General features: G+C 46.5%; 1 protein-coding gene across 2 annotated transcripts in view; it reads right to left on the minus strand.

Moving 5' to 3' along the window:
- The window catches only part of lama2 (laminin, alpha 2), a 693080-nt gene that overhangs the window by 14509 nt on the left and 661896 nt on the right, over window positions 1–16675 (minus strand). For both annotated transcript variants that reach the window (XM_070885262.1, XM_070885261.1), the window contains exons 57-58: window positions 6335–6447; window positions 3304–3493 (exon numbers count right to left, since the gene is read on the minus strand). In XM_070885262.1, coding sequence (XP_070741363.1) covers window positions 3304–3493; window positions 6335–6447 — 303 coding nt within the window. The remainder of the gene's footprint in view (window positions 1–3303; window positions 3494–6334; window positions 6448–16675) is intronic.

Below are 16675 nucleotides of genomic sequence, written 5' to 3' on the forward strand. Positions count from 1 at the left end.
ACCTGCAATTCTGAAAAGGACCCATTTATCTTGACTCTCTGCTTCCTGTCTGCCAACCAGTTCTCTATCCACGTCAGTATATTACCCCCAATACCATGTGCTGTGATTTTGCACACCAATCTCTTGTGTGGGACCTTGTCAAAAGCCTTTTGAAAGTCCAAATGCACCACATGCACTGGTTCTCCCTTGTTCACTTTACTAGGTACATCCTCAAAAAATTACAGAAGATTTGTCAAGCATGATTTCCCCTTCATAAATCCATGTTGACTTGGACCGATCCTGTCACTGCTTTCCAAATGCGCTGCTATTTCATCCTTAATAATTGATTCCAACATTTTCCCCACTACTGATGTCAGGCTAACCGGTCTACAATTACCCGGTTTCTCTCTCCCTCCCTTTTTAAAAAGTGGTGTTACATTAGCTAGTCTATAGGAACTGATCCAGAGTCGATAGATTATTAGAAAATGATCACCAATGCATCCACTATTTCTAGGGCCACTTCCTTAAGTACTCTGGGATGCAGACTATGAGGCCCCAGGAATTTATCGACCTTCAATCCCATCAATTTCCCTAACACAATTTCCCACCTAATTAAGATATCCTTCAGTTCCTCCTTCTCACTAGACCCTCGGTCCCCTAGTACTTCTGGAAGGTTATTTGTGTCTTCCTTCGTGAAGACAGAACCAAAGTATTTGTTCAATTGGTCTGCCATTTCTTTGTTCCCCATTATAAATTCACCTGAATCCGACTGCAAGGGACCTACGTTTGTCTTCACTAATCTTTTTCTCTTCACATATCTACAGAAGCTTTTGCAGTCAGTTTTTATGTTCCCGGCAAGTTTCTTCTCATTAAGTGAGTGGGCAGAACAGTGGCAGATGGAGTTCAATAGAGGAAGGTGTGAGGTCATCCGCTTTGGACCTAAGAAAGATAGATCAAAGTATTTTCTAAATGGTGAGAAGCTAGGAACTGTGAACGAGAAGAGAGATTTCGGAGTCCAAGCACAGAAATCACTGGAAGCTAGTGGACAGGTACAAAAAAATAATTTAAAAGGCTAATGAATATTGGCCTTTATCTGAAGGGGGTTGAAGTACAAAGAGGTGGAAGTTATGCTACAGTTGTATAGAGCTCTGGTTAGATCCAATCTGGAGTACTCCAGTTCTGGGTACCACACCTCAGGAAGCATATATTGACCTTGGAGGGCACCAATTTACTAAAATGATACCGGGGCTAAAAGGGTTTAATTATGAGGACAGGTTACATAGACTAGGCTTGTATTCCCTTGAATATAGATGATTAAGAGATGACCTAATTGAAGTGTTTAAGACGATTAAAGCATTTGTTCGGGTAGATAGTCAACAAGTGAGAATTGCCTTAAAATTAGAGCTAGGCTATACAGGGCTAATGTCAGAAAGCACTGGAACTCTCTCCACCAAAAAGCTGTTGAGGTTAGATCAATTGAAAAGTTCAAAACTGCGATTGACAGATTATTGTATTAAGCATTATGGAATGAAGGCAGGTAGATGGAATTAAGATACAGATCAACCATTATCCAACTGAATAGCGGAACAGGCTCGAGGGACTGAACGGTGTACTCATGTATGGAATGGCCGTTAGAGACAAGTCAGCAAGCATGGGGAATGATTTTTCTGACAGTGGAGAATTTTAATTCTCATGGGATATGCAAATGTTTTTCAGATTCTGCAGCAAAAATGCAACCTTGATTTTCCAGGGCCCCTTACCTAGCTTTGAAATAAGAGAATTCCATTTTACTTCAAAAGCAATAAAGCAATTTTGGAAATAAAAGTATAAAATCCTTTTTTTTTGATTAAACCCATGTGCCTACAAAGCACTGTATATAGCATGTGCAAAGTTTTGGATCAGGGAATAACATAAGTGACACGAGTCATTAATACTGGATGACGAGTATCGTGAATTCCTGATAAATGTAGTGGGCTCCGATTGCATTTTAATGCTCCTGCTATGACCAAGGTACATTAATTAATATTGGCTTCATTCATACTAGCCATGTTACATTGGACACACACATACACTAGATGCTGTTGTTTTCTCTGAATCTCTGAGGCATGAACACACTTGTATATGTGTTCAAGTATGTATCTGTGCATAGTCAATGGCTGAGACTACCTCCATATATGGGTGTCAGTGCAGGGGTCACAGCTGGAGCAGAGTGATATTTCCTTGCTGCAAACTGTGATTTTCATATTTGAAGAAAATCTGACACCAAGATTATGGTACAGGTATAACAAAACATTTAGCAGGATTTTAGTTGAGCAATGAACCTGTGATAGTGGCTGAATAGTACAGTGATAACTGGCTAGGAGTATAGTGAACACCAAAGGATTAACAATTTAAATGCAATGTTGATGTAATCGCAAGTATTAATCTATAGTTCATCAGTAAAAGTTAAGAGTCAACATCGATATATGTAGATTTATAAATATATGAGTCGATCTCTTGTGGCTTTGCCAAGATAAAGAGCACTTTTCAGACCAAGCAAGGTTACAGTTCAGAAAAATGATTGAATCAAGAGGACAGATGGGAAGGGGAGAGAAATGAGGGAGAAATGAGAGAGGAAGGGTGCAGAAAGAGAGCGAGAATAGGGACAGAGTGAGGGGAAGAATAGAGAAAGGGGGGTGAGAGGGGGCAGCTAGAAAGAGAGATGGGAGGGAACAGAGTGAGGATGTGAGGGAAGAGTAGAGGAAGAAAGGGGAGTAGGGAAAATGGAAGAGAGCAGAGAGGAGATGGGGAATATGGAGATAAGAGAGGAGGAATGGGAAGGAGGAAAGAGGAAAATTAGAGGGGGACAGGGAATGAGAGATAGGGGAGTGGAAGAGGGAGGAGGCAAGAGACAGCAGAGGGAGCACAGATAGAGGTCAAGATACGCTGTCTCAATTGGGGGTGGGATGGTAATGGAGTCTTTCCATTTAGTGAGATGGGGCTTTAATGTGATTTGACCTCATTGGGAAGGAGGCAGGTTGTGAATGTCACGTCAGTGGGTGAGGGTGGGGAGAGAGAGAGAGGGAGGTCTACTCAGTCAGACGGGGCTGCTTGTGGTGGTATAACACTTGTCCACTAATGCGCGTTCCAAAGGTTGGTTCCTCATATTTACTTTAAGTGGCCCTGTCGACATAACATCATGCTCGCAGCTCATCTGCAGGTGCAGTTCCTTGGCATGTTGCAACCAAAACCATTTTAATATATAATAGATTCTTGTTATTATATCTCTTGTAATATAACTTCAGTTAACTAAATTAGTAATGGAATTAATTTTGCATTTATTACCTTATGCCATTCACCATTATTTATCTTCCTTTGAACAACTGTACTTGCATTTCCACTTCCAAGGTCATAGCTGAAATGAACCATTCCATCTTTTATCTGAATTGTTGCGAAGTCTGCATGGTTAATTCTGGCCATATAAAAAACAAGACCAGATTCTGCCTCTGTTTGGATTTCAAACTCAATTACAAACCTGCAAGCAAGTCAAAATCATTAATTAACCTAGTAGCTTGCCATGAACAACATAAATACCACACGAGAGCTTATTTTGCAATTTGGTATTATCACACATTTATAATGTAATCTTTAATAACTTTTCATTTAAAACATAAGAATAACATGGCATCTCCTCAAACAACTGTTCTCCATTAGAAGGTTTATATCACACAGATTAGAACTGAATTAATAGCAAGTAAACACAGGCTGCCATTGCAACGTACAATGAGTAGATTTTCATTGTTAATGGGCTTTAAGCATCACCTGGACACAGCGCAGAAAGGAAAATCTCTCCAGGAGGATTGCACACCCTTAGCAGAATCTGCCAGATTAATCCTCTGTTTATTTCAAATGAAAAGAAAATTAGATGGGTTCTATGAAGGGAGCAGATACTTCCTCGGCAGATTTCCCTTTCTGCATGCTGCCCATGCGATGCTTAACCCCAAGGCAGGTAAAGGCAAAAATCTACCCGACTTTTTTTCTGCAAAACAACACCGAAGCTGTCAAATATTTGGTACACTCCAAATTGTGGCAATTCATCCCATGTCATTAAACTGTCATGATAAAGCTATACCTGTAACAAAATGTATCATTTTACCAATTAATTTAATATTAGATTTAAACAAGGGGGCATCTTATTTTATCTAACATAGTAATACTGGGCCCAAGTTTCGGCCTCAGTTGCTCCTGATTTTTTGGAGCAACTGGTGTAGAACGGAATATCTTAGAAATTCAAATTCTCGGCATTTAGTTTGCTCCAGTTCTAGTCAGTTAGAACAGTTTCACTTTGGAACAGAATTTTCTTTTCCAAAAGGGGGCGTGTCCGACCACTTACGCCTGTTTTCAAAGTTTCGGCAGTGAAAACTTACTCCAAACTAACTTAGAATGTAGTAGGTGAAGATTTTTGTACGCTCGAAAAAACCTTGTCTACACTTTAGAAAATCAGGCGCAGGTTACAAATCAGGCGTAGGGAATGGTGGGGGGGGGGTTTAAAGGGAAGTTTACAAACATTAAACACTTCAGTTTTACAAATAAAGAGCCATCATCAATAATAAATGATAAAAACATCAATAAATCAACCAATAAATCAATCAAAAAAAATTAATAAGAAATAATTTTTTTAAGAAATCAATAAATAAAACATTTTCTACTTACCGACTGCAGCACCAGGAGCCCTCCAACAACGTGCTGGGATGCCCCCCCACCCCCCCACAGTGTGTCTCTGTCAGTGTCTCTATCTCTCTGTCTGTCAGTGTCTGTGTTTCTGACAGTGAGGGGAGGGGGAGGAAGGGGGTAGAGGGAGAGAGGGGTGGCAGGGGGAGGGGAGGGAGGGAGGCAGAGGGGGAGGGAGGGAAGGGGAGGGATGGGGGGGGAGAAGGGGGAGGGGGGAGAGAAGGGGAAGGGGGAGGAGGAGAAGGGGAAGGGGGGAGGAGGAGAAGGGGAAGGGGGGGAGGAGAAGGGGAAGGGGGGTGAGGAGAAGGGGAAGGGAAAGGGGGTGATGAGAAGGGGAAGGGAAAGGGGGGAGAGGGAGAAGGGGAAGGGAAAGGGGGGAGAGAGGAGAAGGGGAAAGGGGGGAGAGGAGAAGGGGGGGAGAGGAGAAGGGGGGAAAGGAGAAGGGGGGAAAGGAGAAGGGGGGGAAAGGAGAAGGGGGAAAGGAGAAGCGGGGGAGGCTGAACAGGGGGGGGGGGGGGAGGCTGAATGGGCCTGGCCCAAGACTTCGGGCAGGGCCCGTACCCAGCACCAGATTTACAGGTAGGTGGCGTTGGGTCGGGTCCGGGTGCGCGGGTCGGGTTGGGGGGGGGGGGGGGGAAAGAGCGTGGATCGGGGGCGGGAGCGCGGGTCGGATCGGGTCCGGGGGGGGCGGTCGGGAGCACGGGTCGGGTCGCGGGGGGGGCGGGGGGAGGAGGGAGGTCAGTTCGGGTCGGTTCGTGTCGGGGGCGGAGGGGGAGGAAGGTCAGGTTGGGTCGGGTCCGGTCCGGGTGGGGGGGGTCGGGAGCGCGGGTCGGGTCAGGGGAGGTGGTGGGAGGGAGGTCGGTTCGGTTCAGGTCGGGGTGGAGGTGGGAAGCGCGGGGTCAGGTCCAGTCCGGGGGGTCGGGTCCGGTCCGGTCCGGGAGCGGGGGAGCGGGAGTCGAGTCGGGTCGAGAGAAAGCAGGAGCTGGGCGTGGGAGGCAGCCTTATGCACACAGTCCCAGAGAGGCCATTCGGCCAGGGCTAGGGACTGCGTGCTTCAGGCCCCTCCCACACAGTTTTGGGCGCCTGGAGCTACTGCACATGCGCGCCCACTGTAGCGCACATGTGCAGACGTCCCGGCACTGTTTTCAGTGCAGGGACCTAGCTCCGCCCCCACAGCTCGTGCAGCGCCGTGCCAAGGGCCAGAGGACCAGCAGGGAGCCGGAGAATCTGGAAGTTTTTTTTAGGCGCACTTTGTGGCGTGAAAAACGGGTGTCCAGGTCGGGGCTGCGCCGTTTTAAGCGCGGTCCGAAACTTGGGCCCACAGAAACTAGTCCTATTTACTTTAATGTCAATTTTCCAAGCATAATAAACAAAAATCAGAAGCTAAAAAACATTGTCGAGTTCCTAGATTACATTAAATTCTCTGCTTCTTCCCACAGATGACCCGCCGCAACTCTGTATTTAACAGTTTATTACCAGCAGTAATGTTTACTGACAAGTTCCATGCCAGTACAAATACAAATAATGTGTAAAATGAAGGGTGTGCTCTGACTTGTCATTCAGCCCTGAGAAGATTTATGTTAATTTTGTGTATGTGAAATTAAGTATCACACTGTAATTATATTGTGTAAAATTTCAACATTACCTAGTTTTGACTTTAGTAGCATCAAACTCCATGGCAACATGACTATTTTTGGAGAGACCAAAGTGCTTGGCTTTCTGCAGTGCGATAGGGGAAATGTCAGCAGCACATGTCGTCTACATATAAATCAACAAAAAGTGAAAATTCAAAAATCAAACCATAGAAATAGATCATCACTAAACCATCAATTAACCATTGACATTACATGGAAAAGAGTTGAGTATGGAAACATGCTCAGTCAATTCCAAAAGTTAACCTGGTGCTATAACTGAGTAGTATGCATGAATATTAAAAATGCAAAGTTCCAACATTAACAAATTATAGTGAAACCTCAATTATCCAACTCAAATTATCCACCTACTCGTTTATCTCCCAGAATTTTCACAGGAAGAAACCTGACATGAGACATCACCACATTGAACACCTTGCTGGCACACCAACCTGCTGATACACCAGCGAGTTCACACTGGGGAGAGACCGTTCACCTGCTTCGTGTGTGGGAAGGGATTCAGTACCTCATCCAACCTGCTGACATACCAGCGAGTCCACACTTGGGAAAGGCCGTTCACCTGTTCAAAGTGTGGGGAGGGATTCACTTGTTCATCCAACCTGCTGAAACACCAGCGAGTTCACACCAGCGTGAGGCCGTTCACCTGCTCTGAGTGTGGGAAGGGATTTACTCACTCTTCCAGCCTGTTGACACACCAGCGAGTTCACATGTGACTGCAGGGTTTGGATTCTGCTGTTATTATTGCTGTTATTCACATCCTACTGAATCATGTTCATTCTGTTAATTGGCGTTTGATTCTGCTGATGTTAATCAACCTTCTACTAGGCTGGAGTTTAATATTTTGATATTTCAAATAACAGTGTTGATATTTGATGTCTCCAAGATAAGAGGAGATTAATTGATGTCCTGTTTCTGACGGCTCCATTTTTGATCGGGGCGAAGGAGCAGTGAGAGATTAGGGCCCAGAAGCGTCGTGATCGGGGCCCAGGAGAGGCGAGGGCCCAGGGACAACACGGGCCAGCCCATACTGCGATCTATGGATAGTAGGAGCAGGCTTTCGACAAAGTCCCACACAAGAGATAAGTGTGCAAAGTTAAAGCACATGGGATTGGGGGTAGTGTGCGGACATGGATTGAAAACTGGTTGGCAGACAGGAAGCAAAGAGTAGGAGTAAATGGGTATTTTTCAGACTGGCAGGCAGTGACTAGTGGGGTACTGCAAGGTTCTGTGCTGGGGCCCCAGCTGTTTACATTGTACATTAATGATTTAGACAAGGGGATTAAATGTAGTATTTCAAAATTTGCGCATGACACTAAGTTGGGTGGCAGTGTGAGCCGCGAGGAGGATGCTATGAGGCTGCAGAGTGACTTGGATAGGTTAGGTGAGTGGGCAAATGCATGGCAGATGAAGTATAATGTGGATAAATGTGAGGTTATCCACTTTGGTGGTAAAAACAGAGAGACAGACTATTATCTGAATGGTGACAGATTAGGAAAAGGGGAGGTGCAACAAGACCTGGGTGTCATGGTACATCAGTCATTGAAGGTTGGCATGCAGGTACAGCAGGCGGTTAAGAAAGCAAATGGCATGTTGGCCTTCATAGCGAGGGGATTTGTGTACAGGGGCAGGGAGGTGTTACTACAGTTGTACAGAGCCTTGGTGAGGCCACACCTGGAGTATTCTGTACAGTTTTGGTCTCCTAGCTTGAGGAAGGACGTTCTTGCTATTGAGGGAGTGCAGCGAAGGTTCACCAGACTGATTCCCGGGATGGCGGGACTGACATATCAAGAAAGACTGGATCAATTGGGCTTGTATTCACTGGAGTTCAGAAGACCATAAGAACATAAGAACATAAGAATTAGGAACAGGAGTAGGCCATCTAGCCCCTCGAGCCTATGGCTGATCTGGCCGTGGACTCAGCTCCACTTACCCGCCCGCTCCCCGTAACCCTTAATTCCCTTATTGGTTAAAAATCTATCTATCTGTGATTTGAATATATTCAATGAGCTAGCCCCAACTGCTTCCTTGGGCAGAGACTTCCACAGATTCAGAACCCTCTGGGAGAAGAAATTCCTTCTCAACTCGGTTTTAAATTGGCTCCCCCGTATTTTGAGGCTGTGCCCCCTAGTTCTAGTCTCCCCGACCAGTGGAAACAACCTCTCCGCCTCTAACTTGTCTATCCCTTTCATTATTTTAAATGTTTCCATAAGATCACCCCTCATCCTTCTGAACTCCAACGAGTAAAGAGCCAGTCTACTCAATCTATCATCATAAGGTAACCCCCTCATCTCCGGAATCAGCCTAGTGAATCGTCTCTGTACCCCCTCCAAAGCTAGTATATCCTTCCTTAAGTAAAACTGCATGCAGTATTCCAGGTGCGGCCTCACCAATACCCTGTACAGTTGCAGCAGGACCTCCCTGCTTTTGTACTCCATCCCTCTCGCAATGAAGGCCAACATTCCATTCGTCTTCCTGATTACCTGCTGCACCTGCAAACTAACTTTTTGGGATTCATGCACAAGGACCATCAGCCGGTCCAGGCAGCGGGCGGTCGAGGGGGTCGTTCAACCTGACTGCCTGCCTCTCTTCCGCTCTTACATCCGGTCCAGGGTGTCCTTGGAGATGGAGCACGCGGTGTCCACCGGTACGCTCGTGGCCTTCCGCGAGAGGTGGGCACCGGAGGGACTGGAGTGCATCATCACGCCCGGCAACCAAATTTTAATTTGATTTTACGTTTTAAAGTTTAATTTGTTTTCATTGCCGGTGCTTTTAGTGTCCCCCTCCCCTTTTATAGGGGGCACTGGAAAAATTTGATTTTAGCGCACCAAATAAAAACCAAAAAAAGAAAAAAAAGGAAAAAAAAAAGGGGCCTTGAAAATGTCTGCTGTGTCACCCAGGCGGGTGGCATGGTTTTAATGTTTATGTTTATTTTCAGGTAAACTCAAAAGAGTTTCATGCACAAGGACCCCCAGGTCCCTCTGCATCGCAGCATGTTGTAATTTCTCCCCATTCAAATAATATTCCCTTTTACTGTTTTTTTTTCCCAGGTGGATGACCTCACATTTTCCGACATTGTATTCCATCTGCCAAACCTTAGCCCATTCGCTTAACCTATCTAAATCTCTTTGCAGCCTCTCTGTGTCCTCTACACAACCCGCTTTCCCACTAATCTTTGTGTCATCTGCAAATTTTGTTACACTACATTCTGTCCCCTCTTCCAGGTCATCTATGTATATTGTAAACAGTTGTGGTCCCAGCACCGATCCCTGTGGCACACTACTAACCACCGATTTCCAACCCGAAAAGGACCCATTTATCCTGACTTTCTGCTTTCTGTTAGCCAGCCAATTCTCTATCCATGCTAATACATTTCCTCTGACTCCGCGTACCTTTATCTTCTGCAGTAACCTTTTGTATGGCACCTTATCGAATGCCTTTTGGAAATCTAAATACACCACATCCATTGGTACACCTCTATCCAGCATGCTCGTTATATCCTCAAAGAATTCCAGTAAATTAGTTAAACATGATTTCCCCCTCATGAATCCATGTTGCGTCTGCTTGATTGCACTATTCCTATCTAGATGTCCCACTATTTCTTCCTTAATGATAGTTTCAAGCATTTTCCCCACTACAGATGTTAAACTAACTGGCCTATAGTTACCTGCCTTTTGTCTGCCCCATTTTTTAAACAGAGGCGTTACATTAGCTGCTTTCCAATCCGCTGGTACCTCCCCAGAGTCCAGAGAATTTTGGTAGATTAGGTACCTTCCCAGAGTCCAGAGAATTTTGGTAGAATGAGAGGGGATCTCATGGAAACTTTTAAAATTCTGACGGGTTTAGACAGGTTAGATGCAGGAAGAATATTCCCAATGTTGGGAAAGTCAGGAACCAGGGGTCACAGTCTAAGGATAAGGGGTAAGCCATTTAGGACCGAGATGAGGAGAAACTTCTTCACCCAGAGAGTGGTGAACCTGTGGAATTCTCTACCACGGAAGGTTGTTGAGGCCACTAAATATATTCAAAATGGAGTTAGATGTAGTCCTTACTACTAGGGGGATCAAGGGGTATGGCGAGAAAGCAGGAATGGGGTACTGAAATTGCATGTTCAGTCATGAACTCATTGAACGGCGGTGCAGGCTCGAAGGGCCGAATGGCCTACTCCTGCACCTATTTTCTATGTTTCTATGCGTGCGCACTCGGTCCGTGTAGCAGAGCTTGGTCTCCAGTCATCTTGGTTAACTCTTGCCACTGGATCAGGACCTAGCTCTGTCAAACCTGTGTAGTGGCTGATGTGCAACGGCCATCCCACGTTAAAAGAATCCATGCACAGGCATCTTCCACCCTTGAGTATGTAGTTCGGGACCTAGATTGTCAGGTCCCTCATTGAAACATCGGTGAACTCATCCCTTTTTAGTGTGGAAGCAAGTCATCCTCAATACGAGGGACTGCCTAATACTAATATAATAGAACACCTCTTTCATTTGTATTTCATTCAATTTTCTAGTAAATAAAACTACATAAGGTTCCTTTTGTTTTTTAAATTATACTACTTTTAATTCCTATGCCAAGGGTATAGCCATATTGGATAAAGTTTATAGAGACTCTCAATTATCTGCCAATCTCCTTATCTACCAAGGCGAGCCCTTCCCTTATGATGAATAATGAAGACTCCCCTATAGTTCAACCAGTATTTGATCTCCCTTAGCAAAAAGTGTATTTCATGGGTCCTTTATTTTTTCCAATTACCATCTCACATTTCTATCAATAGTTTGATTCACAATTAGGATATCACATAGTTAATTTAAGCTATAAAAAGAACAAAAATTAAAAAATCACGCATAGCTATTACAATCAAAAACTCGAGAAAATCATGGGCTAGATTTCACATTTTTGTGCATATTGCCCAAAAGTGGGCATTATTTCCGGTATGGGCAGTAAAAATGGCTTTTCAGGTCGTCGTCTTCTCGCCCATTCTCAAAGCACCTCGTCTCCATTTTTGAAATTGGGCGTTACCGTGAGCAATATGAAATGAGCGGTCGTGTTAAATCACGCTAAACTTCTGTCGTAAAGTGTCGCCGTGCTTAGCAACGGCATGGCAATGCTCGATTCCCGTGATTCAGGGGGTCAAGGGTCATCATGACATGCAGAAGAGGAGACAAGAGAGGGAGCTGAGAGGGACTGAAGGCGTGTGTGGGTGTGGTGTAGCTGCTTTGGGAGGAAGGAGGGAGAGTTTAGAGCTTTACAGCAAATAGGGAAACAAAAATTAGCTGTTACCAGCCACATATTTGCCCGAATTTGGCCTACAATGGAGGGAAAGGAGGAGGCATCACAGCACACTGTGGAGACTGATGCTGGAGAGAGCAGTGAGCTGGGAGAGGAGCACATTGGAGGGCGCAAAAAGCCAGGAGGTTCTCAGACGAGGCAAATGCCTCCCTCCTGCAGGAAGTCGAGTTATGCTGAGGTGATTTGAAACAGGGAGGGCGTGGGAAGTCCACTCCAAAGGCCTACCAGAAGATATGGACCGAGATAGCAAAGGTGGTCTCGTCGGTGACCAATGAGGTGCGTGAGGGCAAACAATGTTGCAAACGATGGAAAGACCTTGTGGGATGTGTAAGAATAAGTATTACATTGATTTACATGTACTTATGTATTTATATAATTTGATTTGTAACAGTCATAAGTGACTATTAGCAGATGTGAGGTCTCTCACTTTTACTGGGAATGTTTTACTCAAAGCCTGCAGTAACGGTGCACGTCTTTAGATAAAGAATAATAATTATCATAATAATCATGATTGCATCTGTAGGTTATGTTTTGTATCAGTGTCTGTGACATTACTTAGCAATGATATCATGCAATGATCTCATGTCATGTCGTCCTGTCACTTTTACAGAAGAAGCTATTGACGATGAGGTCCGTGCAGAGGCAAATGGGTGGGGTGCCACCAGTCCCCAGCGACATCACTGAGATGGAGGAGCGGGTGCTCGCACTCGCACCCAGACAGCCACGGAAGCATCTGCAGACCCTGAAGTGATGCCACATGAATAAAGCTTATACCATTGCATGATGTAAAGTCAATAGATGCCACACTCACTCATATCCGAACAATCATATATGATAGATGATTTCTAAAATTGTCCTAGAAATAATAATGAAAATCATTGGAATGCAAAGGTGCTTTGGGAGGCCTCCCTGGGGGCATTACTGAGTTGGGCACAAATGGTGCCTCGACGGACGCAGAGCTCCAAGTCTGCGTCAATGCCAGGCCACCAGACATGAGATCTGGCTATGGCCTTCATAAGGACGATCCCCGGGTGCTCGCGATGGAGCTCCCGGACAAACGCCTCCCTGCCTCGTAAGGGCATAACTACTCGGCTGCCCCACATCAGGCAGTCTGCCTGTAGTGAGAGTTCATGCATGCGCCTACGGAAGGGTTTGACCTCCTCGGGGCAGGCATCGCGAGCCTGTGCCCAGTCACCAGTTAAAACACATCTTTTAACTAGAGATAACGTGGGGTCGCTGGTCGTCCAGGCTCTGATTTGGCGAGCCGTCATGGGCGAACCTATGGATTTAAAGGCATTGATTGCCATGACCATCTCACAGTCCTGTTTGTCGGACCCTTCTGTGGTTGCCAGGGGTAGCCTGCTAAGCGCGTCGGCACAGTTGTCTGTGCCTGGTCTGTGCCTTATTGTGTAGTCGTAAGCCGCCAGCATGAGTGCCCACCGCTGAATGCGCGCCGAGGTGTTGGCGTTGATTGCCTTGCACTCGGATAGTAGGGACGTGAGGGGTTTGTGGTCGGTTTCTAACGCAAACTTGGCCCCGAAAAGGTATTGGTGCATCTTTTTGACACCATACATGCACGCGAGCGCCTCCTTCTCAACCATACCAACCCGCGCTCCGCCCGCGAAAGTGACCTGGAGGCATAAGCAACGGGCTGCAATTTACCCGCATCATTGACGTGCTATAAAACGCACCCAACCCCGTACGCTGACGCATCACACGTAAGGACTAACTTTTTACCTGGGTCAAAAAAGGCTAAAACACTCTTGGAACATAGAAGGTTGCGTGCCTTATTGAAGGCGCGTTCTTGGGCGTCCCCCCAAAACCGTGGAGAGGCTCCAGCAGTGTGCTCAAGTTCTGTATAAAGTTCTCAAAGTAATTGAGTAGCCCAAGAAAGGCGTGCAGTTCCGAGACATTTCAGGGCCTGGGTGCCAGGCGAATCGCTTCGGTTTTGGATTCGGTTGGGCGGATTCCATCAGCGGCAATCCTTCTGCCCAAAAATTCAACCTCAGGCACGAGAAACAGACACTTGGATTTCTTAACTCTTAGGCCTACCCGATCCAATCGACTTAGTATTTCCTCAAGATTGCGGAGATGAGAGTCGGTGTCCTGCCCGGGATGAGTATGTCATCTCGAAACACAACCGTCCCCGGGATGGACTTGAGCAGACCCTCCATGTTGCGCTGGAATATAGCAGCTGCCGACTTGATGCCGAATGGGCATCAATTGTACACAAAAACGCTTCGATGTGTGTTGATGGTGGTGAGTAGCTTAGACTCGGTCAGTTCTTGCGTCATACACGCAGATGTGAGGTCAATTTTCGAGAAAAGTTTTCCTCCAGCCAACGTGGCAAATAGGTCCTCCACTCTGGGCTGCGGGTATTGGTCCTGTAGGGAGACTCTGTTTATGGTAGACTTGTAATCCCCACAGATTGCACGGATCCATCAGGCTTCATGACGGGGATGATGGGGCTTTCCCAGTCGCTGAATTCCACGGGAGAAATTATGCCTTCCCACAGAAGCCGGTCCAGTTCGTTTTCAATCTTTTCCCTCATCACATAAGGCACAGCTGTAGCCTTGTGATGGACCGGTCTAGCATTCTGTGTGATGTAGATTCTAACTTTAGCCCCTTTAAAGGTGCTCACACCTGGCTGAAAGAGATGTTCAAAACAACTTAGAACTGATGAGCAGGAGGTTCGTTCCTCTGATGACATGGCGTGAACATCATCCCATTTCCAATTAAGTTCTGCTGGTCAGCTTCTCCCCAACAGGGCTGGGAGATCCCCGGGGACAATCCACAGGGAAAGTCGGTGCATCCTCCCTTTGTATGTGACTGAGAGCATGGCGCTGCCAAGGACTGGGACGATTTCTTTAGTTTAGGTCCTTAGTTTGGTGTCGATCTTTGTGAGTTTTGGTCTGTTGCTTTTGTGCGGCCACAGCTGTTCAAATTGTTGAACGCTCATGAGGGATTGACTGGCCCCCGTGTCCAGTTCCATGTTGACGGGTATCCCGTTGAGTAGAACCCTCATCATAATTGGAGGCGTCTTGGTGTAAGAACAGTGGAGATTGATCGTGTTAACCCGCTGTACCTCGGCGTCCCGTGCACCGTTCCAACCGTCTTCTGGACCGCTTTCCGACCCTTCCGATTCGTATACCAGCCGAGCTGCTGTTTTTCTGCACGTGTGAGCCAGATGCCCTGTGTAGTTGCAGTTTCTGCAAACAGCATGCTGAAATCGACACACCCTGGTTGAGTGCCTTCCCCCACATCTCCAACACAGACCGTTTCCATTGTTTCCGAAGGATGAGCTGCGTCTGGCTGATCTCCCTTGAGCTTCTCTCAATCTGTTGTTGATTGCTCGCATTGTGGGTTGATGAGGTGTGAACGGCCGTTCATGTGGCTCTTGATTTTGATGGCTTCTGGCGCCACTGTCTGCTGTTGAAAGCCTGCTCTCCTGCCTTTGCCTGTGTGTGGGGGTAGCGGTTTGTTTCACAATGTGAACCCCTTGTTCCGGTGCCTCGTTGGTTGTCGTAGCCGAAGTATAGATCAGCCTCGTTTCTTCTTCGCCTGCCAAGAATGTCTGTGCGATCAGTGCTGCCGCCTCTAGAGTCAAGTTCTTATTCTCTATAAGCTTTGGGAATATGCCTGCATGGCCTATTCCTTCAATAAAAAAGTCTCTCAGTACTTCTCTCCTTAGTTCATCGGGGAACTCACATGAACTAGCCAGCCTCCGAAGTTCTGCCACGAAGTCGGGTATGCTTTGGCCCACACAGCGTCTGTAGTTGTAGAACCTGTGTCTGGCCATGTGTAGGCTGCTCGCTGGCTTCAGGTGGTCTCTCACCAGTGTGCTCAACTCCTCAAACGACTTGCTTGCTGGTTTCTCGGGTGCCAGCAGGTCTTTCATTAAAGCGTATGTTTTCGAGCCACAGCTGGTCAAGAGATGGGCTCTTCTCTTGTCTGCCTTATCGTCGCCCAGCCAGTCTTTGGTCACAAAGCTTTGCTGGAGCCTTTCTATAAAGTCATCCCAATTGTCTCAAGCATTGTATTTCTCATCTGAGATGTTGGTAGCCATTCTGTGGATTCTGTGATCCCGTAACTCGTCGCCACTGTTAAGTCCTGACTCTAATGCACTGACTTACACGAGACACATGCTGAAGTCAAGGGCACTCAGGACCTGCACCTTTAATTCCAGCTCTCAAGTGCCGCACTTGCCTGAGACCTCCCTTTATATACCTCAGTGGGACAGGTATGGAGTGTCTCCTGCAAGTGCACCCCTGGTGGTAAGGTATGCTTATTGTTACAGGTCATATCCAGTTACAGTCATGTGTAGCATGGTAAGATACAGTTATATACAGTAATGTGAGATACATGACAGTGACCAGCTCCTCGATGCATTGGGGGGCATATCCTGACAGCTGGCCACCATGACTGAATACATTCCATGGATGGCGGAGGCCCTGGATGCGATAGTCAGGAACACTGTTGACGCAGGCCTCCCAGTGGTCCCCGAGCGCGGCACTCCACCCCTAGGTTTCGCACCACCACTGCGAACGACAGATGAGAGGAAGGACCAAGATCCTGCTTCTGCTTCAGAGAATGTTGCCCCCTTGGCACCCCCCGCTCCGTTACCCATGCAACCACTGCCTCTGCCTTCATCCCCCCCCAATGAGACACCACCTGAGGAACTTCTTGGCCAGATGCTGTGGAGCAAGGAGGGGAAGGGATAAAGGTGGGGAGAAGGAGAGGGGGGAAGAAAGTGAGGTGCATGTCTGCAGGTGATGGCTCTGTTATATCTCCATCTGGGTGTATGCAATTTGTTGTAATGTATGGGGGGAGGGGACCATCCTCCTGCTTTACATTTATATTCTGTGTTGCTAGACATGTTGAAAACTTGATTGATGTCAATGGTGGAAAAAGTGGGGTGTGGTCAGGGGTTGGGTATTTTTGCCCGTGATACTTATGATTTCAGACCAATGTTGGTATAAAATTTTTCTTATTGAACATAACCTTGTTGCGTATTGTCTCAGATAGCTGGACCGGTTAAATAAAACTTA

The sequence above is a fragment of the Pristiophorus japonicus genome, chromosome 7, assembly GCF_044704955.1.
Source record: "Pristiophorus japonicus isolate sPriJap1 chromosome 7, sPriJap1.hap1, whole genome shotgun sequence".
NCBI lineage: Eukaryota > Metazoa > Chordata > Chondrichthyes > Pristiophoridae > Pristiophorus > Pristiophorus japonicus.